General features: G+C 52.0%; 1 protein-coding gene across 3 annotated transcripts; it reads left to right on the top strand.

Moving 5' to 3' along the window:
• The first annotated feature begins 1,569 nt into the window (after window positions 1-1,569).
• On the top strand, window positions 1,570-25,669 carry Hdgfl2 (HDGF like 2). 3 transcript variants are annotated; one of them, XM_077796622.1, is made up of 16 exons: window positions 1,570-1,749; window positions 3,453-3,529; window positions 3,623-3,761; window positions 12,256-12,456; window positions 18,096-18,209; window positions 18,302-18,373; window positions 19,177-19,336; window positions 19,491-19,566; window positions 19,728-20,034; window positions 21,245-21,348; window positions 22,542-22,615; window positions 22,899-22,969; window positions 23,342-23,443; window positions 23,626-23,839; window positions 24,646-24,775; window positions 25,393-25,669. In XM_077796622.1, exons 1-16 carry the CDS (start codon window positions 1,678-1,680, stop codon window positions 25,487-25,489), a joined length of 2,010 nt encoding a protein of 669 aa, XP_077652748.1. In that variant the 5' UTR covers window positions 1,570-1,677; the 3' UTR covers window positions 25,490-25,669. The 3 variants fall into 3 exon arrangements, with proteins under 3 accessions (XP_077652748.1, XP_077652747.1, XP_077652749.1); XM_077796621.1 differs by having other exon boundaries at window positions 25,390-25,669; XM_077796623.1 differs by lacking the exon at window positions 25,393-25,669 and having other exon boundaries at window positions 23,626-23,817; window positions 24,646-24,762.
• Window positions 25,670-26,038: the final 369 nt, after the last annotated feature.

Genomic DNA, 26,038 nt, shown 5'->3' with positions numbered 1-26,038 from the left:
CATGGCCTGGCCCCACACTGTGTCTTCATTTAACCCAGTCACCTCCTTGAGGCCCTAGCTCCAAGACAGTTGCCTCTGCTGGGCTTAGAGCTTCAACATAACTTTGTGGGTGGACATGATGAGTCCCATAGCACGGAGGAATAGATTTTCTGAATCACAGCAGAAGTCTGTCTTTAACTTCGTAAAACAAACAAACAAACAAAAACTGTTCGCAGGCATGATGGCACATGCCTGTCATCCCAGTGGCTCAGGAGGCTGAGACAGCAGGATCAGGAGATCAAAGCCAGCCCCAGCAATGGTGAGGTGCTAAGCAACTTAGTGAGACCCTGTCTCCATATAAATTACAAAACAGGCTCAGTGGTCAAGTGCCCCTGAGCTCAATCCCTGGTACCCAATAAATAAGTAAATAAATGTCATTTAATGCCCTGCTAGACTTGAATTCCTGGAAACCAGGGTTACAGCATTGAAAGCACCTAGTGTTACCTATTGCTAGACATAGTTTCAAGTGCTTGGGGCTGGGGAAGTCACGCCACCCTCACAGCTCTGTAGAATCTGTACCGTTATGAGTCCCTTTTCGCAGGTGGGGAGACTGAGGCACAGAGCAGTTAAGGAACTTGGCAACGCAGTATTTTATTTTATTTCATTTTTTTTTACTAGGGATTGAGCTCAGGGGCACTCAGGCTGACAGGGTCTCTCACTGAACTGCTCAGCGCCTCGCCATTGCTGAGGCTGGCTTTGAACTCGTGATCCTCCTGTCTCAGCCTCCCTAGCTGCTGGGATTACAGGCGTGCGCCACCGCGCCCGGCTCATTCACTTTTTAAATCAACTAACGTGAGTCTTGAGTACTCTGTGGCCGTGGCCCGCAGTAAGTGCTCGGTAAACTTCTCTTCAGGATTAAGTAAATAAGCGGAGCATTTTGAGGCTGTTTATCCTAGGCGATCCCACATGGCCCGCCCCTTCCCTGGGCCCCGCCTCCTAGGCCCCGTTTTGAGTTGAACGTCTCCTGGGGCAGCCAATGGCAGACGCCCTACTAGGCCCCGCTTCCTGTGGTAGCCAATGCTTGTTCCTTAGTTCGAGAAGCGGCTCTTGTGGTATCCAATGTCCTGCTTCGCCATTTTGAGACCCGCCTCAGGGAGGTAGGCTGTCAATAACCCGCCTCCTACGTTAATTGGGCCTTTCTTCCCGTGGTATGCAATGGTTGGTCCCACATTTCACGCCCCTCCTCTTGCGGCGGCCTATGTTCCGCCCCTCTCCCTTAAGTCCCGCCCCTTCACTCCCGTAGCGACTCCTTTTCCCTCCTCATACCTTTTCCCTTTCACCTCCCATAACCTCCGCCCCCTCCCATTAGGCCTCTGGGTCACGCCTCTGGATTCGCCCGTTACCCAATCCCGTTAACTTGCTCCGCTCCTACCCCTCTTCTCATTGGTCGCCGCGCTTCTCTGTCCCCGCACGTGGGCCTGAGCGACGGAGTCACCGGCCCGTGACGGCCTGAGGGCGGGACTTCCGGTGGCGTCGAGGCCAATAAGTGCGCGCCGGTCGGCTGCCTGTGCGGCCGTCCCGCCCCCTCAGCGTCCGGCTCCCGCCCCCGGCTTCGCCTCCCGCAGCCGCCGCTGCAGCCGCCGCTGCCGTCTCCGCCGCCGCTGCCGCTTCCCGCGGCCTGGGCCTCCCGCCGCCAGTATGCCACACGCCTTCAAGCCCGGAGACCTGGTGTTCGCCAAGATGAAGGGCTACCCTCACTGGCCGGCCCGGGTGAGGCCGCGCGGATGATGGGCCCTGCGGGGGGGTGGGGCAGCGGGGTCCCCGGGCCTGAGGGGCCGCGCGGGGCTCTGAGGGCCCTGTGGTTCCCGGGGTCGGCGGGTCTGAGTGCGGGGCCTCCGGGCGATCAGCGGCCTGAGGTGCTGAGTGCGGGGGTCCGGCGACTCCGGCGTCCGAGGGGCCGCGCGCCGGGGGTCCGGGTCCGAGGGGCTGAGGGAGCCGCGCGCCGGGCTCGGGGGCTCGGGACCCGGGGCCTGAGGGGCTGGGTTTGGGCGCGCTGAGGCCGGGGGGTCCGTGGTGGGCCTGAGGAGAGGGTCGGGTCTGGTGGGCAAGACCGCGGGAGGCGCGGCGGGGCTGCGATCCGGCTTCGGGCCCCGTGGCCGGCCCCGGCCGGAGAGGCGGCTGGCGGAGCCCGCGGCGGGGGTTCGTGGGGCGGCTCTCCCTCGCTGACCGCGCGGACTTCGGGTTCCCCTCCGGCGGCAGCCGGTGCCCGGGGCTGAAGGGCGCCCCGCGCCTGGGAGTGCAACGTGTGCGGTGGTCGGTGGCTGGGGTGGGCCCTGTCTGGGGGGCTGTGTGCAGCGGGGACCCCAGGAGCTCCTGTCACCCCAGGTCTGAGGGCTCCAGTGGCCCCGGGCTGAGGGTGGTGCAGTGGGCCAGGGGGACTGAGGGAGGCTGGGTGAGCTGAAGACCAGCCCCTGGGCGGACGGGCAGTGGAGGGGTGAGGCCCAGGAGTGTGGCCGGGCTCCGAGGGCGCTCACAGCCAGCGCTGACCTCTGAGGAGTGGGGGCCAGCGCGGTCCTGGGGCAGAGTTTGGGATTCTCTGCAGGAGAGGGCATGTGTGGCCGGGATGCCCATAGCCAAGGCCAGGAACCACGGGCGGAGGGAGGAGTTAGAGAACCGAGGGACCGGGAAGGTTCCAGCGGCCACCCAGGAGCTGGAGAGGTGGATGGGGAAGGCAGAATTTGGTACCAGAGAACCCACTCCATCCTAATTTGCTGTCACTCATTTTCCTGGGGGAGACCATAGAGGGGAAACTTTACCGACACTTCCCTCCTTTCCAGAGCTCTAGCTTTTCCCTCCCCTGACCCCCCTTCTCCAGCTCAGAGAGCCCAGAACATTTCCAAGCACCTGATTGGAAGGGAAGGGGCTGCTACCCTCTTGTGGGGAAGTGACTGACAGCTGCTGGAGCCCGTGGGCCTACGGGGAGAGGGTGGGACTTCCTGGATGCTCAGGGCCTGTCTCCTGCAGCCCACCCCCACCCTCTGCATCCTTGGAGCTGCCAGCTGCATCCTTTGGGAGGCCTCCTGCCTGCATGATCTCCTCTTTACAGGAGGGGTCCCAGGGGAGGGTCCTGGGAGTTCACAGAAGCTGATCTTGGCCCCACCCCTTATTTTCTTCAGGGGGCCATATTTGGCTTTGCTTAGGTGAAGCACCTGCCTTGGAGCCAGCTTTCTCTGTAGGGGGAGAAAGATCACCTCGGGTGGGGGACAGGTGCAATGAGGGGTATCTAGAAGAATGCAGATTCCTATTTGGAAAGTGATGTGTCTTTCTAGGTTGAAGGCTCCCCTCTCCTTTCATGCCTTTCCCCAACTAACTTGGTTGGTTTCTTGGTGATTTCCTGGGTTGTTCTGTGAAGTTGTCTCCTGTCTCTCCCGCTAAATCACCCCCTGATTGAGCTGATTGACCTCTCACTATAGATTGATGACATTGCTGATGGTGCTGTGAAGCCCCCACCCAACAAATACCCCATCTTCTTCTTTGGTACACACGAAACGTAAGTGTCTCCAACTGGGGCTTGGTTACCCCACTTGGTGCCTCCCAGTGTGGTCTGGCTCACCTGGAGGTGATCTGTTGTTCCTTTCTCCAGAGCTTTTCTGGGACCCAAGGACTTGTTCCCCTACGACAAATGTAAAGATAAGTACGGGAAACCCAACAAGAGGAAAGGCTTCAATGAGGGGCTGTGGGAGATTCAGAACAACCCCCACGCCAGCTACAGTGCTCCTCCGGTGAGTACCCTGGAGATGGAGAACATCCAGTTGGGGTGTATGTGGGGCCCATTTGGGGATACTTCTTTACAGTGGGGGTTAGAAATAGCCTTTTCCTTATCTCATAGGAAAAGGAAGTTTCTAGGGCAGGGTCTTTCCTCCTCGATACTGTGGACTTTAAGGACCAGATTGTTTTTTGGGGATGGAGCGTTCTGGAATGCAGGATGCTAAGTGGCACCCGTGGTCCCCGCCCACTCCATGCCAGGGGTGCTGTGAAGTTCCCAGACACTGCCTTGTGTCCTCTGGGTAGGGAGAGAGGGTTGAAGAATCACCCTTTGCTGAGAATCACTGCTGTAGAATGAGCTTTAATTATTTGTGGTTTTGTTTTTGATTTTGTACTGAGGATTTAACCCAGGGACCCTCTACCACTCAGCCACATCCTCAGCCCTTTTTATTTTTTAGTTTGAGATAGGATTTAAGTTTAAGTTGCCCAGGCTGCTCTTGAACTTGTGGTACTCCTGCCTCTGCCTCTTGAGTGGCTGGTATTATTGGTGTATGCACTATGCCTGGCGAGCTTGAATTTATAATAGGATGTTATTAAAATTCTTATAAAACCTATTTTTTTCTAAGGAAAATAATTTCTTTAAAAAATCATTGCCTGGGCTGGGGGTATAGTTCGGTTGGTAGAGTGCTTGCCTTGCATGCACAAAGCCCTGGGTTCAATCCCCAGCACCACAAAAAAAACAAAAAACAAACAAAAAAAAAACAACTGCCTTTCTTTCTCCTTAGGTTTTGGATGCAGGAGAATAAGTGATAGTTTTTAGATATGAGAGTTCATGGTCAGGTGGGAAAAAATAGTCAGGAACCATAGCAATGGGGACATCTCAGTGGCGTATCAGTGTCTGGGAATGTTCTGGGAAAAGAAGAACTTTTGAAAAGTAAGTCATTAATGGAAGGCCTTGAAAAGCCAGAGAGTGGTGCCCTGTGGTCGGCATTTTGGAGTGAGGTGTGGGTGGAGGAAAGCTGGGCTGGGGTTCTTTACTCTTTTTTTTTTTTGTACTGGGGATTTTACTCTTTTTTTAAACCAGTGCTTTTGCGGGTAGGGGGCAGTGATGGCCTGGATTTAGAAGAGGTGGGCATGAAGATGGGGGAGGCCAAGGGAACAGGTCTCAGTGAGGGAAAATTTGTTAAGTGAAGGAAAGGATATCCATGGTTGTCTGAGGAGTGGAAATTGGGAGTTGGTGAGCGTCAGGTCTGGCATGTGTTTTTCATCAACTGAAGATGGATGAAGTCATTTTGTCGCCCCTGGTCCTGCTTGAGAACTCAGGGTCCTGAGACGGTCTGGACGTGCCTCTCTATCTCAATCTGGGCTGGGTGGTGCTTTCGAGCAACCACTCATGGGTCCACACACGTTTTTGTGTTGACACCTGCCATGTGCCATGGGCTGTGGGTCTAGAATTTGGGATATACTCAGCAGATGTGTCCTGGACATTGATGGTTTGGTAGCCTCTTATCAAGGGGCTGGGGCCCCTGTGTATTCATGTTGATGGTATTTTATTCTTGATAAAGAATCTGTGTCCAGGAGGTAGAGGATTCCCCTGTTTGATAACTCAGCATCTTTCCTGAGGCTTTACTTGTCCCCAGTCTGGCTCTGTGGATCAGAGATCCTTTTCTGGCCCTGACTCAAGTTCTCTTTGGTTATGTCCTAAGCTTATTACCTCCTGGTGAATCATCACACCATTTAATATTTATTGGACACCCACAGCTTGCTAAGTACTGCATAGATGCTGCCCTCGAGGAAAGGAAATGCAAAAATAGTGCACCCTTGAAATGAAACAAGTTCTCTGCAGGTCCCCCAAGTAGCTGTAAGTGTTAGAGCTTATTTGTGCTCTTTGGTTCTCTAACCGTATGTGCTTTCAGTGGAACATTTGTTTAAAATGCAGGTTCCTTGAGATGTAGCTTTAGTAGTGTAGGACTGAGGCCTGGGACCATTGAGGTCTTCCCTGCCAAGTGCTGTCTCCGAGCCTTTGGATGTAGCCAGGGCATAGGTAGGTTTTTGAAGTCATCGCTTTTTAGGAAACTGAGCAAATCTTTTTTTCATCCCCAAGGTTTTTTTTTTTTTTTTAAGAATTTTTTTTAATATTTATTTTTTAGTTCTCGGCGGACACAACATCTTTGTTGGTATGTGGTGCTGAGGATCGAACCCGGGCCGCACGCATGCCAGGCGAGCGCGCTACCGCTTGAGCCACATCCCCAGCCCCTCATCCCCAAGGTTTTTGGTTTGAAAGGCACTGGTACCTCCATTCTAAGCCTACTGCCTCCGTTTTTTTTTTTTTTCTTCCCAAGATAACCACAGCTGCCAATTCCTTGTATACCCTTCCAACATTCTTTTCTTAAGCATATAATTCTGAACTTTGATGTATTTACTCAAGAGTAAATCTTGAAAATTGGTCCATCTCAGCCCACAGAATAGCCTCAATACTTTGACAGTCTTGGCTAGGCCTCCCAAGAGGAAAGGAGGGCCAAGTTCTCATCCCCTCAGAAGCCAGCAGGTAAAAATGGCATCTGGGGTGTTTTTTTACTTAAGTGTGTTTTGGTCCCCACAGTGAGAGTGGCCTGGGCACGTGCTGTTTTTCCATTGTACAGATGAGCAGACTAAAGCCCAGAGAGTTTGCTTGAATATCCACAGGGCCCCAGCTAAAATCTGATAACCCTTAGACCTGGGCCAGGTTTCCCAATATTTGTCCTTTTTAGCAGTATAATAGTGAAATGTGGGGCCAGATCATTCTCTGCAGTAGGGTCTCCCCTGTGCATTGTGACTGCTGAGCAGTATGGCTGGTCTTCACTTGCTAGCTGCAGTACTACCTGTCCATTTCACCCCAATCTTTTTTTTTTTTTTTCTTGGTTCTGGTTATTGAATTTTGGATGTAGGGCTCCACTCATGCTAAGCAAGTACTGTAGCATTGAGCTACATTCACAGTCCTGTTATTTTATTTTATTTTTTGGCACTGAGGTTTGAACCCATGGGTGCTTTACTATTGAGCTACATATCCAGCCCTTTTTATTTTTTATTTGAGACATTGGCCTCAAATTTGCCATCCTCCTACCTCAGCCTCCAGAATTGCTGGGATTAGAGGTGTGTGTCACCATGCCCAGCCTTTATTTTATTTTGAGACAGGGTCTCATTAAGTTGCCTAGATTTGTTTGGAACTTGTGATACTCTTGCCTCAGCTTCCCGAGTTGCTAGGATTACTAGTGTGCACCAACATGGCTGGTTCCACCTCCAATCTCATTAACCAAAATATGTCTAGAAATTGATAGATGCATCCTGAGGACAAAATCACTCATGGTTGAGAACCATTGGCTTAGAAGGATCCCACTTTATATATCCTTGTTCCTTGATAGGTGAAGAGGCAGAGACCTGTATAGGGCTCTCAAGTTTGTCAGCAACAGAACTGAGCTGAGACCAAAGTGCAGGCCTCCCTCCCCCAGGCCCATTTTCTTTTCTTTCTGTGGGGAGGAGGAGGACCTGAGGCCTGCCTGCTCACAAGGGAGGCTGGGGCCAAGTAGACCTGGGTTCAGGTCCTGGCTTTGTGCCGCCTGCTGACTGTGTTCCTAGGATCATGCTCATGTTGTTCTCAGCCTCTCAGTTGTTGGGAGGCTTCAGTGAGAAAATGTGCAGTAAATGCTCAGTGGATAGCAGAGGCCACAATGGGAAATGAGGAGACTATGCAAGGTCTGGCCTCTTCTGCACCATAGTTACCTCCAGGCTTATTCAGACAGCCAGCTGTTTCTCTCATACCCATCCGATGCTGGGATGTTTGGAGGTGGCAAGCTTTGGCTTTTTATTTCTTCTGGGTTCTTCTCTGGGCCACCAGCATTCACATCCACTAAATGTTTCTCTGTGGGTCAGATTTCCCAAAACCTTTGCTGAAAGCCACCTCCATAAGATGCAGAGGTCCTGGCTGTACGCATGTACTCAGGGTGAGCAAGTTGGTCCCAATCGCTTGATGGGCTGTGGAGGCCCAAACCAGACTACAGCCGGTAAAGAGAAGGGCTGAAGTGAGGAGGGGCTTTGACTACATGTGTGCCTGTGTCCAGTGGCCCAGGCTTTGAGGCCAGAGCAGACCTGAGCTGGGTCCCTGCTCTGTTAGTCATTCACTCTGTTTTGGTACTAGGGATTGAATCCAGGGCAGTGTCCCACTGAGCTACATCCCTAGCCCTCTATTTGTTTGTTTGTTTTTTATTGATACTGGGGTTTGGACCCAGGGATGCTTAGCCACATCCCCAGGTGCCCCCCCCCTTTTTTTTCCTTTCTTTCTTTTTAAATATTTATTTTTTAGTTTTAGGTGGACACAATATCTTTATTTTTATGTGATGCTGAGGATTGAACCCAGTGCCCCACGCATGCCAGGCGAGCGTGCTACCACTTGAGCCACATCCTCGGCCCTTTTTTTTTTTTTTTTTTTTGAGAGAGAGAGAGAGAATTTTTTAATATTTATTTTTTTAGTTCTCGGCCGACACAACATCTTTGTTGGTATGTGGTGCTGAGGATCGAACCCGGGCCGCACGCATGCCAGGCGAGCGCGCTACCGCTTGAGCCACATCCCCAGCCCCCTGTTTTTTTTTTTTTAATATTTATTTTTTAGTTGTAGTTGCACACAATACCTTTAATTAATTAATTAATTTATTTTTATGTGGTGCTGAGGATTGAACCCAGAGCCTCACACGTGGTAGGCGAGTGCTCTACCGCTGAGCCACAATCCCAGCCCATCCACAATCCAAGTTTGAGACAGGGTCTTGCTAAATTGCTTAGGCCCTCGCTAGGTGGCTGAGGCTAGCTTTGAATTTGCGATCCTCCTGCTTTGGCCTCCAGAGTTTCTGGGATTGCAGGCATGTGCCACTGCTCCTGGCTTCATTCTGTTCTTGAGCTGTGACTTAACCTCTCTCTGACTGTATCCTCATCCCCAGAATCAGAGTGGTACTTCCCACCTGTTGCATAGAGAGTCATGACAAGCTCAGTATGACTTAAATAATGGTAGATCTTGGAATGATGATGTAGACCTTTGACAAAAGACCTTTGGTCCCATCATTCAGTCACTTAGACTCTCTGAGCTGCTGCTTCCCCTTGTGAAAAGTGGAGCTGAAGCTCTCCCTGCTCTACTCACCAGGTGTGCTCCAAGGGGAAGTAACAGATTTGAGAGCCTCTGAACTCTCTGAAGGAAAGGTGTGAGAGAAATCACTGTGAAAATGTTGTTATTCTCTCCTGGCATATTCAGTTTGGGGCTTGACCTACTTAAGTATTGTCCTTTTTAATAATAATCTTGTCAAAAATTATATAGGCAGGGCGCCCTGTTGCTGTGCCGAAGGGCCCTTGGCCACAGTGGCACAAGGCAGACAAAACATGCTTGGTGTTGAGCAGCGAGGTCATTTCAACACCTGTTTCTCATTTTTCTTCTCTGTTAAGCAGGGATTGTTAGCTTGAGACTGTGTGCAGAGGTTGGTGGGGGAAGAATAAGGGGCTTTATAAAACAGGGAGACTGGAGGGGGCAGGAAACTGAAGGCGGGCTGAGTTCCCCGCCTGTCATTCCCTCGATCCAGGTTCCCTCCAGCCCAGCTCTGCTACCCAAATTCTTCTTCGCACGTTTCCATTCTGTTCTGCCTGTGTGTGCGCTGATGTGCTGCAGAGACCTGACCTTCAGCATCTGTCTAGCCCTTCCACCGCTACCTCCCCCCAACCCTCCCACTCCCGCCCACCCAGCTGCAGCACCTCGACACAGACTTGGCTCCTCTCTGCTTCTCCTTCCTGGTCTCACTGTCAGCATGTGCCTTGAAACTCCTCTCACGTTCTCTCAGGCCCTTAGTCCTCCTCCTTGATTTTACTTGGCCAGTAGGTTGCTGTCTAATCCACTGTACCCTGGCTAGCTAGTTATAACAAGAGAATTTGCCTTTCTCTTTTTTTTTTTTTTTAAAGAGAGAGTGAGAGAGAGAGAGAATTTTTAATATTTATTTTTTAGTTCTCGGCGGACACAACATCTTTGTTGGTATGTGGTGCTGAGGATCGAACCCGGGCCGCACGCATGGCAGGTGAGCGTGCTACCGCTTGAGCCACATCCCCAGCCCCGAATTTGCCTTTCTCTGTGATCTTTTTAAAAAAATTGAGATAAAATTGACATAAAATTCATCATTTTAGGGCTGGGGATGTGGCTCAAGCGGTAGCGCGCTCGCCTGGCATGCGTGCGACCCGGGTTTGATCCTCAGCACCACATACAAACAAAGATGTTGTGTCCGCCGAAAACTAAATAAATAAATAAATAAATAAATAAATAAATAAAAAATTCATCATTTTAGCCACTTTCTATTTCCTTTTTTCTTTAAAAAAATTTTGTGGTCCTGGGGTTTGAACTTGGGGCCGTGCACATGCTTGGCAAGCCCTCTGCCATTGAGCTATACCCTCGGCCTCCATTTTAACCATTTTAAAACTCTACAGTAGCTTTAGTACATTTGTAATGTATATAACCATCATCACTCTAATTCCAGAATATTCCCCTGCTCCACAAAGAAACTCACTCACAGTCATCCTCAGTTATCCCTCTAGCTCCTGACAACCTCAGATCTGCTGTTTTCTTTTTTTTTTTTTTAGAGAATTTTTTTAATATTTATTTTTTTAGTTATCAGCGGACACAACATCTTTGTTGGTATGTGGTGCTGAGGATCGAACCCGGGCTGCACGCATGCCAGGCGAGCGCGCTACCGCTTGAGCCACATCCCCAGCCCCAGATCTACTGTTTTGATTTGCCTAATTTAGCCAAGAAATTCCTTTAAGTGGGATCTCTTGCTTTGGGGCCTTTATCCATTTTCCTTGCTGCGCGGAGGTCCAGGTTTCCTCTGCTTAGAGTGTCAGTGCTCCCTTCCCTCTGTGCTTGACTGTTCCATTCTGTACCCCTGCCACATGGCGTATCTATCAGTTGATGGACATCTGTGTTGTTTTCAGAGATTGCGGCCTTAAAAAAATCTTATCCCCGGGTTGGGGATGTAGCTCAGTGGAAGAGCGCTTGCCTAGCATGTGTGAGGCACTGGGTTTGATTCTCAGCACCACTTACAAATAAACAAAATAAAGGTCCATCAACAACCAAGATAAAAAAAAAAAATCTGCCTTCTCTTCTGTCTTAAGTGATAGATATTCAGAATAGAAATGACATGAAATAGCTCGGGTGGGTTTTACTCGGATACAGCTAGGCTGGTGTCACCCAGCGCCTCTGTGCTCGAGAACTGTTGTGGCATCCCCTTCTTGTTCTTGTGACTGTATATTTACTTGGCTGTCTCCCCATTAGACCATGAGCTCCCTACGGGCAGGGACCGTGTCTTATTCGTCTCTAGCCAGGGCCTGGCACATAGTAGGTATTCCAGGATGTTCGTTGGATGAAGGAGTGATGGCTGAATATTCCTGGGGCTCCTGCGTTTTCCTTCCACAAACGTAAGACATCCTAACTGAATTCAGAAAGGGACCCAAGAAAGCCCCGTGCTTTCACTGTGCGTTTTGCCTGATGATTTTAGAGCCTCAGTAACACCTTGAGTGACCCACCCAGTCTCACTGTGTGCCTCTCCTTTGCCATCTCATCTTCCCGGGCCCGGGGAAGGCTATACCAGCCTCTTCTGGCTGCTAAGGGGACCATCATTCATGCCATTCCTGCTCTTTAGAGTGCATATAGCCTGTCCCCCTCTGCGTGCTAGGGACAGATTCTCCACTGAAATGTCATCCTCTAAAGGGCCTCATGGACCACCCAGTGCAAAATACTCCCACCCCTCAGTCTCTACAACCACATGCAGTGATTTTCTGCCCGTTGCCACAACTGGGAACCATATTTATGTTATCAGTCACTCCCGGGGTCAAGGGATCATGCCTCAGTCCCTTCTGTGTCTTCACTACCCCCTCATGTGGTGCTGGGCACATGGCAGTACGCTGTCCCACAAGCATTGACTGATGGTGTGAATGAGCCTGGCACTGGCCAGCATAGAGGAAGCCCACAGAAGTGGTGGCTGTTCTTGTGCCTGCTGCTGCCTCTGCTGTCATTTTGAATGCAGTAGAAATTGAGCAGCACCTGGAAGGTGCTCAGAGGTCTTGTCCTAGGCCAGCTTCCTCAGGATAGAATGATTAAAAAAAGAGAAAGCAAACATGCCTGGGCCCTGCCCTTGGTACTCCACGCACCACTTCAGGCGCACCCTCACCATAGCCCTCTATGGCCAACACTGTGCTCAGATGTGGAAACTGAGGTACAAGAAAGGCTGGAGTTACTTGCCCGAGATTTAACCCTGGGTGCCACTTCCTGACCTTGGTGTCTACCATCTTACCCTCCTGTCTCCTTCTCTGGGCATTCTGGGCCTTGGTTACCCCATTTGTAAAGCAAGGAAGCCAGGACCTGACATTTGAGACCCCACTGGTGGGTTCCCCCTCCTATTTGGGAAATCCACACAAGACTCAGGGTGACACGTATTCTTTGACCTCCACACCCAGCCGGTGAGTTCCTCCGACAGTGAGGCCCCTGAAGCTGACCCAGCAGGTGGGAGCGACGCAGACGAGGACGAGGACGACCGGGGAGTCATGGCCGTCACAGCCGTTACTGCCACAGCTGCCAGTGACAGGATGGAAAGTGACTCGGATTCTGATAAGAGTAGTGACAACAGTGGCCTGAAACGGAAGACATCAGCATTGAAGGTAGGGGTCAAGCCGGGGCATGGCCTGTGCGTGGCACAGGCACCCCGGCACCCTGAAACCTCTCCCACCAGCACCCTTCTCTTCTTTAACAAAATTGAGATAAAATTCTTACACCACAAAATTGACCATTTCAAAGTGTACAACTCAGTGATTTTTAGTATATTTGCAGAGTTGCCACCTTTTTTCTAGTTCCAGAACATTCTCATCACCTCAAAAGGGATCCCAGAACCATGCATGAACTGTCACCCCATCCCCTCAAATTTGCACCCACAAATTCCTATCTCCGTACTTTTCTGTTTGGGGCATTTCTTGTCAGTGGAGTCGGGCGTTGTGTGGTTCTCATGAGCATGATATCTTCAAGGTTCTTCATGTGGTGGTTTGTTGAGCAATGCTGCACTGTAGAGATGGCCCCCGAGTTTGTCCATTTGTGCTTTTTTTTTTTTTTTTAATCTTTGTTTATTTTTATATGGTGTTGAGGATCGAACCCAGAGCCTTGTGCATTCTAGGTGAGTGTTCTACCGTTGAGCCACAATCCCAGCCCCATGTCCATTTGTCAATGGTCATTTGGCTTCTTTCCCACTTCTTTGCCAGGATGGCTCATGCTGCTGTGAAAATTCCTGTACAGATTTTTTTTTTTTTTTTTTAATGCAGATGATGTGTGTTCAATTCTGTTGGGGACAGTCTCTTCCCTGTCTTTTGACTGCTTCTAAATATATGGGTACATGGTGAAATGACCAGGTTCTAGTAGTAAATTCTTTGATAGAGGAAGAAATTTAAAAATTTCTTTTTAATATGTTTTTGTTTTACTTTTTTGGTGGTGGAGATTAAACCTAGGACCCTCTACATGCTGAGTACCTACTCTACCACTGAGTTATCCCCCGGCCCCTATTGTTTTTTACTTGTTTATTTATTTATTTTTTTATTGTGGTGCTGGGGATCGAACCCAGTGCCTCATGCATGCTATTTACCACTGAGTCACAACCTTGGCCCCCTATTATTATTATTTTATATCTTTAATATGTGGTGCTGAGGATCAAACCCAGGGCCTCACACCTGCAAGGAAAGTGCTCTACCCCTGAGCCACAACCCTGGCTCCTTATTTTTATTTTTATTTTTAGTGGTGCTGGAGATTGAACCCAGGGCTTTGTGCATGTGAGATAAGCACTCTACCAATTGAGCTATATACCCAGCACCCCCCATTATTTTTATTTTTAATTTTTAAAATTTTTTTAATTATAGTTGGACACAATACCTTTATTTTATTTATTTATTTTTACGTGGTGCTGAGGATCGAACCCAGGGCTTCACACATGCTAGGCAAGCGCTTTACAGCTGAGCCACGACCCCAGCCCCCCCCATTATTTTTTTGTTTTTTATTATTTTTTTAGTTATATATGGGCACAATGTCTTTATTTTGTTTATTTTTTGAGGATCGAACCCAGGGTCTCACACATGTGAGGCGAGTGCTCTACTCCTGAGCCACAACCCCAGCCCCCCAATTATTATTATTATTATTATTTTTTTTAATATTTATTTTTCAGTTTTCAGTGGACACAACATCTTTATTTTTATGTGGTGCTGAGGATTGAACCCAACGCCCCGTGCATGCCAGGCGAGCGCGTTACCTCTTGAGCCATATCCCCAGCCCCCCAATTAGTTTTTATAATAACATTTGCTTTTGCTTCTAAAGCCATGAGCCATATTCATTGTAGGTATTTTGGAAAATGCAGAAAGCTAAAAAAAAAAAAAAAAAAAGTTTCTTGCTGTCTGTGGGGTGTTACTGAACAAAGCAAGGATACATGATATCCTGATGTATTGGGGAGCTTATTTGTTGTGTAAGTAGTGTTATGAGCATTTCCTTGCATTACATTTTGGTTGGTTGGTTGGTTATTAGAGATTGATGTCCTTGGGGCACTTAACCACTGAGTCACCTCCCCAGCTCTTTTTATTTTTTAGTTTGAGACAGTTTCTTGCTGAGTTGCTCAGGGCTTCGTTAAGTTGCTGAGGCTGGCTTTGAACTTGGGATCCTACTGCCTCAACCTCCCAAGTTGCTGGGATTACAGGAGTATACCATTGCTCTTGTCTGCATTTTGTTTTACATTGAAGTTTTCAATGGCTGAGAAGTTGTCTATAATATAAATTAATTCTAACTGCTATCCTAAGATTGTTGAGTAGTTTTTTCCCCAACTTTTTTTTATATTTATTTTTTAGTTATTATGGGACACAATATCTTTATTTTATTTACTTTTTTTTAAAGAGAATTTTTTAATACTTATTTTTCATATTTGGTGAACACAACCTATTTATTTTATTTTTAAATGGTGTTGAGGATCGAACCCAGCACTGTGCGTGCACCAGGCCAGCGCGTTACCGCTTGAGCCACATCCCCAGCCCTTATTTATTTATTTTTATGTGGTGCTGAGGATTGAACCCAGGGCCTCGCATTGATAGGTGAGCGCTCTACCACTGAACCCCAGCCCCAGCCTCAGCCTCTGCCCTTCCCCAACTTTTTATGATATGCTTTGACATTGTTTTTTAGAAGTTCCCATTTATTTCCACTTGTTGTTTGAGGAGTCACACAGAAATATATAGAATCCGTCCTCTCACACTTAGAGGTAGTCAGTATGGTTCAGTCTGTATTCAGTATGTACCAATTTTTTTGCAATTTTGCTTTAAACAAATATAAATTATTATAACTCTTTTTAATAGCATTGGGCATTTGTTGGAAAGCCCTTCCATTTGTGATCTTCACCGTAACATGCCCTTGGCGTTCCTTTCCTGTCTTTGGGGCTGTGGTTTAATAAGCAATCAGCTTTATACTCTCCCTTTGGCCACATTATTTTGTCAGAACTTTTCCTTTTAGCTGTAGATCTGGACTTCATATTTATCTTCTGAAGGCCCCATTGAGTACCTCCTTTTGTAAGGATTTTATGGGTTAAAACACATCCTAGGGCTATGGTTGGGCTCAGGGGTAGAGCACTCGCCTAGTATGTGGGGGCACTGATTTCGATCCTCAGCACCACATAAAAATAAAATGAAGATACTGTGTCCACCTAAAATTAAAATAAATAAATAAATATTTTTTTAAAAAAGACATCCTAGACCCCCACCATGAGCCTTCTTGGAGTCGGGCCTAGCATGGTGCCTGGCCAGTAGGGACACTGAGCTGGTCTTTCCACCTGGACACTGCCTGTGTGCTGTTTTTGCCATGGTACAGAGCTGTCCTGCTCAGGGACACTTGGCGCCCACCCCCTGGCCTCCTCTTCAGCCTTCCATGTGCATATAGGAAGAGTGCGTCCTTTTTTACAAGGCCCGCTTCAGGACCACATGCTGTTGCTCTTTTTTTTTTTTGGTACCAGGAATTAAACTCAGGGGCCCTCGACCACTGAGCCATATCACCAGCCCTATTTTGTAATTTATTTAGAGACAGGGTCACACTAAATTGCTTAGCATCTTGCTTTTCCTGAGCTGGCTTTGAACTTATGATCCTCCTGCCTCAGTCTCCTGAGCCAGTGGGATTACAGGCGTGAGCCACCACCCACACCAGCTCAGTTGCCCTTTTAACATCCTGGTCGTCTTAGTCCTCCCGTTCTGCCCTATTGTCCAGGGCACCAGGCCACACCCCAGCTTCAAATGCTTAACCTTTCTCAGGGTCTGGAGCTGCTTCAGGATACAAAAAATGTATAATTCGGGCATTTCCTGAATGCTGGGTTAAGAGTCTTCATCCTAATGCAGATGAGGAAGGAAACAAAGAATATTTAATTCCCTCGCTTCCTTTTTCTTGATGTCCTTTCTCTCTGACCCTGGCCTAAGCTCGCTGCTCATCTCAGCCACCTCCTTTTTTGTTTTTTAGTACCTTTATTTTATTTATGTGTGCTGAGGATCAAACCTAGGGCCTCACACATGCTAAGCGAGTGCTCTACCGCGGAGCCACAACCTCAGCCCCCACCTCCCTTTTTAAAGGTGTGGTGTGAGATGAGCCTCAGCAGGCCTTGGCTTGGCATCTGTAAGATGGGGTCTAACTCCACACAGCCTGTGCAGCCCTGTGGATCCAGCCCCAGCCAGAGCCCTGTCCTCTGACTGCCTGTTCCGCCACCAGGCCTTCTTCACATCTTCTGAAATGCCAGGCTCCTCGTCCCAAAGGCCTTGGCACCTGTGGCTGTCCAGCCTCTGTTCCCCGTGTTCTGCCCCAGGCCTCATAGCAGCATCTACCTCTGAGCTGCTGATCTCAGGCACCCCAACCAGCCCTTTTTTATTTCACAGGACTTCTTGTTCTAACAGAGTCTTCTTTAATATTTACATCTGTCTCTGGACTAAAATATAAGTCACCCAGGAGCAGGGGCTTCACCTCTCATTGAGGGGTCACCAAGTACACGTATGTGCTAGGTTGGCTGCCGCAACTGAGTGCTGCAGCTGGAACAGCTCAAATGGTAGGACCTTACTTCCCACAACCCTAGAGCCAGAAGTCTGAAATCAAGGTGTGGTGGGGCTGGGACTTCCTGATGTGTCCCGTCATAGTTGTTCCTTTGTGTCTGTGTCCGAGTCTCCCCTTCTCAGAGAGACCCAGTCATACTGCATTAGGCCTACCCTAGTGACCTCTTCTTACCTTGTGCCCTCTCTCAAGACCTTATTGCCAAACATAGATACACAACTAGTCCCTAATGCTGAGGCCTCAGGTGGGGCACACAGTAGTCAACAGTTGTTAGGAAGATGAGCACGTCTCTGGTTGTGGCAGAATGGGCAGAAGTGCTTCGTGACTCTGAACAGATGTCCTGATGGGAAACTGTGCTGTTGTTACTGGGCAGGGATTGATTTCTAAGGCCCATTTCTTTTTACTGCCTCAGTTAATCCTTTGTATGATTCTAAAGTTGTTTTCTTCACGTGGACTTCAGAGAACACGTATGTCCCTGAAATTGAATAAAGACTATCTGATTTTTTTTATTGACCTGAAGCTCACATAACATCCCACTACCATTCTGTGTGTGTGTGTGTGTGTGTGAGCGCGCGCGCGCGCGCGCGCCTAGGATTAAACCCAGGGATTTGCAAATGCGAGTCAAACGTTTTGCCCCTGAGCTACACCCCAGCCCCTCCCACCCCTTTTTTATATTTTATTTAGAAGCAGGGTTTTGCCGAGTTGTTTAGGACCTCACTAAAGTTTCTGAGGTGGGCCTTGAACTTGTGACCCTCCTGTTTCAGCCTCCTGAACTTCTGGGATTGCAGGTGTGCGCCACCATGCTCGGCCCCACTAACCATCCTTAAGTGTATGACTCAGTGGTATCAGGCACATTGATGTGGTGTGTGCCATCACTGCCATAGATCTCTAGAACTTTCCAACTTAAACTGAAGCTTCTTCCACTCAACACTAAACCCAGCCCCTCCCAGCCCCAGGCTCCTTCTCTTCTGCTTCCTGTGTCTGTGGCTCTGACAACTCCTGTGAGTGGAGTCCTGCAGTGTGTCACCTAGTGTTGACAGGCTCATTTCACTGACTATTATGTCCTCAAGAGTGGATCCCTGGTTTTTATTAGATTCTCAAAGATTCCCGTGGAAGCTTCTAGGATTGACCTCTACTGAGCTATGAGAGACCAGGTGGGGATCACAGGTTTCTCAGCTGCTGATATGACCAGACTGTTCCCTCACAGATGTCAGTCTCAAAACGAGCTCGAAAAGCCTCCAGCGATCTGGATGAGGCCAGTGTGTCTCCATCTGCAGAGGACTCGGAGAGCTCATCAGAGTCAGCAAAGACCAGTGACCAGGTCAGCAGGCAGCAGCTCCTTGATGGGGGGCTCGGGGGCCTGTGAGGGAGCCAGTCAGCAACGGCCCCTGAAGCTCCTGTCTCTTCACCCAGGACTTCACCCCCGAGAAGAAAGCCGTGGTCCGAGCGCCACGACGGGGCCCTCTGGGAGGACGGAAGAAAAAGGTAGACCCTGTCGGTTTTGTTCCCTTGCTCACCTAGGGCTTCTCGTCACGGTGCCAGGCCCTGCCCTCAGTGCAGAGTTTGGCCCTTGTGGGAAGGGGGACCAGGCCGCAGGGAGGTGCCACAGAGCAGCAGATTTCTGAACGCCCACGTGCTCATGCTGTACCAGGAGCAGGTGCTGAGAGGCCGCCATCAGGCTTGGAAAAGTGGATTCTGGAACAACACAGACTCGAGGGTTCCTGTGTCTGATTGTGTGTGTGTGTCTGCTAATATGAGCATGAATAAGTGTGGGTGGGTGTCCATGGATGTGTTTTGTGTGTCACTGAGTTTTTTTTGTGCATGAGTGTGTTGTGTGTTTGTAAATGTGTGTCGGTGTACCAGAGTGTGTACAAAGCTGTGTCGCTGTGTCCCTGTATGCTTGCGCTATCTGTTGGGGCTGGGCGGTTGAAGGCAAAGGAAGCAGCTTGTCTGGATAGCCCCTGTGTAGGACTGCACGACGATCCTGCCACCAAACCCTGGGGCTCTGCTCTGCTCCCTGTCACCTGTGAGGAAGTGAGGTCTGGGGAGAGGCCCCTTACCCCAAGTGAAGGATCCAGCCGTGGCCCAAGATGCCAGGGCTGCCTGTGGCCCTGTGTTTTCACTGTGGAGATGGGGGTGGATTTAGGGGGTGATGGAATGCTCAGAGTGAGCCCTGAATGGGGGGCGGGCCGGCCAGGGCAGATTCAGCCTCTCCTTGCCCTGTGCACCTGGCCTCCCATCCCACCCCTCAGCCTCCTGACCTCCTGGCTGGCCCTGTCACTTTCCAGAAGGTGCCATCAGCCTCTGACTCGGAATCCAAAGCAGATTCAGATGGGGCTAAGGAGGAGCCAGTAGCCTTGGAGAGGTCAGCGTCTTCCTCCTCCTCTTCCCCCTCCTCCTCCGACTCGGATGTGTCTGTCAAGAAGCCTCCACGTGGCAGAAAGCCAGGTAGGGCTGACCCGGGCCTGAGGCCTGCTCTCTGCAGCTGCTACTCTGGGCCGCCTCTGCTAGGGAGCTGGGGCAGGCTTCCCGTCCCTGTCCTCCTCACCCAGCAGCTCTGGGAGTGATGGTGGATGAACCACCCCCTCCCCTTCTTCCACAGTTGAGAAGCCTCCCCCAAAGCCCCGAGGGCGGAAACCAAAGCCTGAGCGGCCACCATCCTCCTCCAGCAGTGACAGGTAGGTGTCAGCCGGGGTTACTTGTGGCTCAGTCTTGGGGTGGCAGTATGAGTTCAGGCCAAGTCCTCTGTCCACCTAGGACAGAATCCAGGTGTGAGGTGGGCTGGGGTACTGGGGCAGAGTCCAGAGGGAACCAGAGGCCCCAATGCCATTTGCCCCAGCGACAGTGACGAAGTGGACCGCATCAGTGAATGGAAGCGTCGGGATGAGGAGCGGCGGCGGGAGCTGGAGGCGCGGCGGAGGCGTGAGCAGGAAGAGGAGCTGAGGCGGCTACGGGAGCAGGAGAAGGAGGAGAAGGAGCGGCGGCGTGCGGAGCGCGGGGACACTGAGTGTGGGGGCAGTGGCGGCAGCAGTGGAGAGGAGCTCAGGACGGAGGACGAGCCCCTCAGGAAGCGCGGCCGCCGGGCCCGGGGCCGTGGACCCCCATCCTCCTCTGACTCAGAGCCAGAGGCCGACCCAGAGAGAGAGGTGTGTGCCCTGGATGGTGGCGGGGGCTGCTGCCTGTGTTGTCCCCCTCACCCTGTTGTGGCCTTAGTGTACAGTTCCTTCACCTGCTGGGGAGGTAGCGCTGAAGCAGTGAGTGGGCTTGGAAGCCCAGGCTGGGGGAGCTGACGGAGAGCCCTAGTGACATGGGTGTCCAAGGCTCAAACTGGAGAGTGGTACGGTTTCCATTTTTGTGGTGCTGGGATGGAACCCCGGGCTTTACACATGCCAGCAAGGCCTCACCACCAAATAAATCCCCAGCCTCTTTTCCACTTTAAATAGGAGTAGATCCCTTAGTTGAGAAGGTGACATTTAAGGAAGGAGCCAATGAAGTGAGAGGGGATCTAGGGAGAAAAGCATTCTAGGCAGCAATTACCACCCATGCAAAGGCCCTGAGGCCTCACATACTAGAGGCACAGTGAGGGGCTCCTAGCTGGAGCAGAGGGAACAAGGGGGAAAGAGGAAGGAGGGAGGCAGGAAGGGCATGGGGCAGGTCCTACAGAGACCTATGGGCCATGGGGAGGACTTGGCCTTTGACCCTGAGGGAGGTGGGAGCCTTGGAGGCTGTCGGCAGAGGGGAGAGAGGTCTGATTTTAGGTGTTCACACGTGCCCTCTGGCCACTGTAAGGGATCAAACAGCTTGTGGGTGGGTGTGGGAGCATTTAGGGCTCTGAGGAGTGGTGGCAGCTGGTGAGCCTGTTCTGTGCCTTGGGCTCTGATCCCATTAAGTTCTATAACTTGGGACGCTGGCAGTCTGGCAGAATTCAGTCTGGCCTCATAGCCTGAGCCCAGGGATCGCACATGATGGCAACCCCAGGTCAGGTCTTCTTTCTTTGTTGGAACCTGGAAAAAAAACTCTTCTCTCCATCACCCCCTTTATTTACAAAGGGGAACCCAGCTTCTGGCAGAGGAGGGGTCCCCACCCCACCCTGAGCTGCTGGGCAAGAATGTAGCTCAGTCCTCCCATTGGTGGAGCCCTGGACTCCCAAGTCTGCTTAGCCCTCTCAGGGCCGGAGAACAGGAGTCGACCTCGGAAGGCCACATGTGGTTCTACCTCGTCCGCCTCCTGCCCACCAGCTGCAGGCAGGGAGAAGGGCCGCAGAGTGGGGAGGCTCTAGGTAGGGTGGTTTGGGGTCTGGGACCATGAGCCCCACCACCTATGCTCCAACCCCACCCCTGGCCCTGGCTGCTGTAGGCAAAGAAAGCGACCAAGAAGTTGCAACCGCAAAGCACAGACCCCCCGAGGAAACCCAGCCAGAAGGAGAAGAGAGGGCGGCCTGAGGAGAAGCCCAGAGCCAGGTCAGCTCCACAGCCCCCAGCCTGACCCCAGCCTGGACCCCGTGCTTCTCCGCCTCCCAGGAGGTCTCCTCCCTCATCAAGGCCTGGCTTTGGAATTTAGCCCTGGAGCCAAATCCACTTGAGGGTTCAAGTTGAGGGGGAGCCAGGGCTCCAAGATTGTGGTCCTTCCCAAGGCTAGGAGTTCTGCCCCTAGGTATCCCTGGTGATACTTGGGGGCAGTGGTGGCTGTCATGACTGGAGGAGCTCCTGGCGTGGAGCAGGTGAAGGCCAGGGATGCTGCTCAGCATCCTGCAGTGCCCAGGACGCCTCCCCCAGAGAAGGACACGGCCAGTGTCCACAGGGCCAAGGGCAGCAGCCGAGCCCCAGCCTGGTAGTTTTGGTTCTGAGACCCACTTAGGGAGGGAGGTGGAGCCCATCCCTGGCCCTCTTTGTAAATGGAATTCCAGCCATTGGTGAACAGACAGCCCGGGAGAACCGGCCAGCGTGGCCCTCTGACTGCTGTGCCATGGAGTGTGATGTGCGACTTACTTGCTTTTTTTCCTTGGTACTGGGATAAACCCAAGACGCTCTACCGATGAGCCAAGTTGCCCCAGTCCTTTTTGGGTTTTTTAAATTTTTAATTTTTAAAAAAAAAATTTTTTTTAAGTTATGCATGGGCACAATATCTTTATTTTGTTTATTTATTTTTATGTGGTGCTGAGGATTGAACCCAGGGTCTCACACGTGCGAGGCGAGCATGCTACCACTGAGCCTCAACCCCAGCCCCTTGTTTTTTATTTTGACACAGGGTCTTGCTGAGTTATTGAGGCTGGCCTCAAAATTGTGATCTTCTTGCCCCAGCCTCCCGAGTCACTGGGATGACAAGTGTGCTCGCTTTCGTTCGAATATAACTCAAGCGCTTTCTGTTGTTGCCAGCCCTCTGCCATAGGGGTAGAGGAGGAGTTCTAGCACACCGCTTGGTTCACAGAGCCCGTGTAGAGGGGCTGGGTCTTGGTCTGCTTGAGGCCTGTAGCTGACTTGGTCCTGTCCTGGAGCTAGATAGTGACAAGCTCTGACCTGTCCTTAACCCAGCCCCTGGGGCCTCCTAAAGGTTTCCTTCTGCCCTCTGGGTGGGTCCACCCCCAGGCGCTGGTTCCTGGGTGGGAGGACTATATGGTTTGCTGGGTTCCGTATGATGGGGTGCCTCTCCACAGGCCCATGAAGGTAGAACGAACCCGAAAGCGGTCCGAAGGGTTCCAGTTAGACCGGAAGGTGGAGAAGAAGAAAGGTGAGGAGCCAGCAGCCTGGGCTTCGCATCCCGAGTCTGCTGGGGGTGGGGGCAAGTGCATGGAGGTGGGGTTCTCTGGTCCGAGAAAGCACTAGGCAGGTCCTCAGCACCCCTGAGGCGGGGGCTGGAGCGTGTGCAGGGTGGGCTTAGCTGGCCCCTGCCCTCTTCTTCCCCTACCCTGGCTCCTCTGGGGGTCTTGAGGCATTGCCCCAGCTGGGTACTCCTGTGGCCTGGGCCTGGAGGCTCGCTAAGTCCTGCCGCTCGCTGTCTTTCCTGGCCCTAGAACCTTCTGTGGAGGAGAAACTCCAGAAACTGCACAGTGAGATCAAGTTTGCCCTCAAGGTTGACAACCCGGTAAGACATTTTTGGGGCCATGGTATCATAGCACAGCCACTTCCCTGAGCCGTGTGGTCCCCTCTGCCACCTTGCATCCAGGGCTTCCTTAGAATTCTTGGGAAGCTTGGGCAAATCCAGGGCCCCACTGGTGGAGCCCTCATTCCGTCAGCTGAAGGCCTGGGATGGCCTTGCCAAAGGCAGTGCCTAGCTTCACCAGCAGGGGTGCCTCAGGAGGATCCCCAACAGTGGGATTCTGGGTTCTCCCTGCCTGTCCTGAGTCCCTGCCAGTGGCATAGTAAGTGGCACTGCTCTGCAGGATGCAGCCTTCCCTGCAGAGAGGCCAGGATATCTCTTGCCCAGAGCTGCCATTTTTCACTCCCCATCCGACAGGATGTGAAGAGGTGTCTTAATGCACTGGAAGAACTAGGGACCCTTCAGGTGACCTCTCAGATTCTACAGAAGAACACAGATGTGGTGGCCACACTGAAGAAGGTGTGGTGGGACTAGGGATGGGCCTGCGGTGGGCCAGGCACAGTCAGGAATGCCTGAGCTGGGGTTCCTGGTGGGCTGGTGGCTGTGGGCACCCCATGGAGGGTGGCAGCCTCAACTGGAGAGGAGGGTCTGGGGTGGGCAAGGCCAGCTGCCTTCAGTAAGTGGGGCCTCCTGGTGGCCAGATTCGCCGATATAAGGCCAACAAGGATGTGATGGAGAAGGCGGCAGAAGTCTACACTCGGCTCAAGTCACGGGTCCTGGGACCAAAGATTGAGGCGATCCAAAAAGCGAACAAAACTGGAACAGAGAAGGAGAAGGCCGAGGCAGAGAAGGCTGAGGAGAAGCTGGCTGGGGAAGAGGCCCCCAAGGAGAAGGTGGAGGAGGAGCCCAGCACCGGTGAGGGGTGGGATGGGCCTCTGAGCCTTGGTCTCCTGGCCAGAAGAGCAGGTGCTTGCAGGATGTTTTGGGTGGGAACCCAGCTCTGCTCTCTTCCCCAGACTGTCTGGAGTGAGTGTTCTTATTGGTTGCGTCTGCAGACCGGATTCCATCCCGGCATAGCTGGCAAAGGGTGTTCTGGCTCTGCTGAGTGCCAGACAGGGTGCAGGTGGCCTTGAGGCCTTGACAGTGCCTGCTCGTGATGGCAGGTGCCTGTGTTGCTTGTGGGCCCAGAGCCCAGATGCCTGGGGGCCACACGTGCCCCTGGGATCCAAGTGTGTGTGAGGCCAGCAGCTGGGAGTTCCCAGAAAGGCAGCTGTGGCAGTGTGGGTGCGAGGCTCGGCCTAGCTGCTGGGCCCCAGGTGGCTGAGGAGGCTGGCGGCATTGAGAGCACAGAGGGATTCGTAGGGTGGCCAGGGTCAGGTGGTCCCAACTGTAGGTGCTCAGGTCAGCCCTTCAGACCAGGTGGCCTAGCTGAAGGCCAGTCAGGACAGCCCTGAGGCTGCTCTTTATTTATATGTCAGGCTGAGATGTGCTCTTCCCTGTTGTCACTTGGGGGCCCCCCTCTCTTAAGACTGATGCCCTGAGGGCCTGGAGCTGGCTGTAGAAGTGACTCACCCAGCTAGCACCTCGTGGGGGACCCTTTGAGGAGGGTCGACTGTCCTTCACCTTCAGCATATTGTCTCAAAGCCGACTCACTCTGGACAAAAAGGGTAAGGGAATCCCAGACCTAGTCCAGCAGTGTGCCATGGCCCTCTGTCCTCCAGGTCTCTCAGCGCCTGTGAATGGTGAGGCCATGTCCCAGAAGGGGGAGAATGTGGAGGACAAGGAGCAGGAGGACGGGCAGGACTCTGAGGAGGGCCTGAGACGTGGCTCCTCTGAAGATCTGCACAACAAGTGAGTGTCACCTGCAAGAGGGGAGCCTTTGTGGGAGGAGGCAGTGGGCAGTGTACCCCACTGTCTTATCACTGGTTCTTGATGGACCTGGTCTTGCTGGGAAGAGTCCCAGAGATGTTCCCTCCACTTTGGACCCCCGTCACAAATTCGCAGCTAGCCTTTGGTCCACCTGGCTGGCACTGGCCAACAGTGCCCCCCCCCCCCCCTTGGGCAGCTCCAGGCCTTTGAGCTGCCTGGGCCAGGCATCCTGGGCAGGTGCTGTTTTGCAGACCCGTGGGACAGGCAGGCACAGTTTGTGAGCACCAGTCCCCGCCTGCAGCCAGGGCTGAGGCCACGGGCTGTGCCTGGCAGGTGAGGCTGGTTAGTTCAGTGCCCACTCACCCAGCCCTGATCTGTGATGGCCCATCTGCCTCCCACGCGGCACGTCCACAGCAGGTGGGCGCTGCACTCCAGGTGCTCGCAGTCGCCTACCAGTGGGCCGGGCAGGAGAGGAGAGCAAGGCAGTGCCTGGGGCCAGGACCAGCTCTTTCTCAGGACTGGCCCTGCCTGACAGCTCCAGAGGTAGGGACAGGGCCAGTACAGCCTCATGTGCCACCTTTGCTGTGCTCCACCAGCAGCCTACGGGAGGGCCCCGATCTGGACAGGCCTGGGATCGAGGAGCAGGAGCACGAGAGGGCGCAGCTGGACTCGGAGTCCCTGGACGAGGAGAGCTGAGCCCAGCAGCCCTGGCCTTGGCCCAGCTCAGCCACAGTAGAGTCCTAGGCCTGCCCCGTCTCTTTCCCAGCCTCCCATGAGAGCAGAGAACTTTTGGGGAAACGCTGTGCTGTTTGTATTTGTCTCCTTGGGTTTTTTTCTGCCTAATTTCTGATTTCTGACCGACATGAAATGACTATAAAGGGTTTTTTAATGAAAAAAGATTGCTTTTATTGACTTGGTTTTCCAACATCACTGGTGGGGAAGCGGGGCCCAAGGCCAGGGAGCAGTTTGCAGCTGTCAGAGGCCCTTAGGGGACAGAGTGTCAAGCTACTGGGCCACCATGAACAGTGAGAGTGACTGTTCTTGCAGTACCTCAGGCCCTGTGGTGCTAGTGGCAAAGGAGGCCGGATGGAGCAGGGCCTCCAGGAGAGGAGGAGAAACGAGGCTCAGAACTTCACAGCTCAGACAGAGGCTGTGGGGTGGCTCTTCCTGCCTTTGGCAGCCTGGTGCGGGCAGGCCAAGCAGGAACAGAGGTGGCTCAGAGGGCAGAGTGCAGAGTACACCCTC

The sequence above is a fragment of the Urocitellus parryii genome, chromosome 3 (assembly GCF_045843805.1).
Source record: "Urocitellus parryii isolate mUroPar1 chromosome 3, mUroPar1.hap1, whole genome shotgun sequence".
Taxonomy (NCBI): Eukaryota; Metazoa; Chordata; class Mammalia; order Rodentia; family Sciuridae; genus Urocitellus; species Urocitellus parryii.
This window is presented reverse-complemented; position numbering and strand designations above follow the sequence as displayed.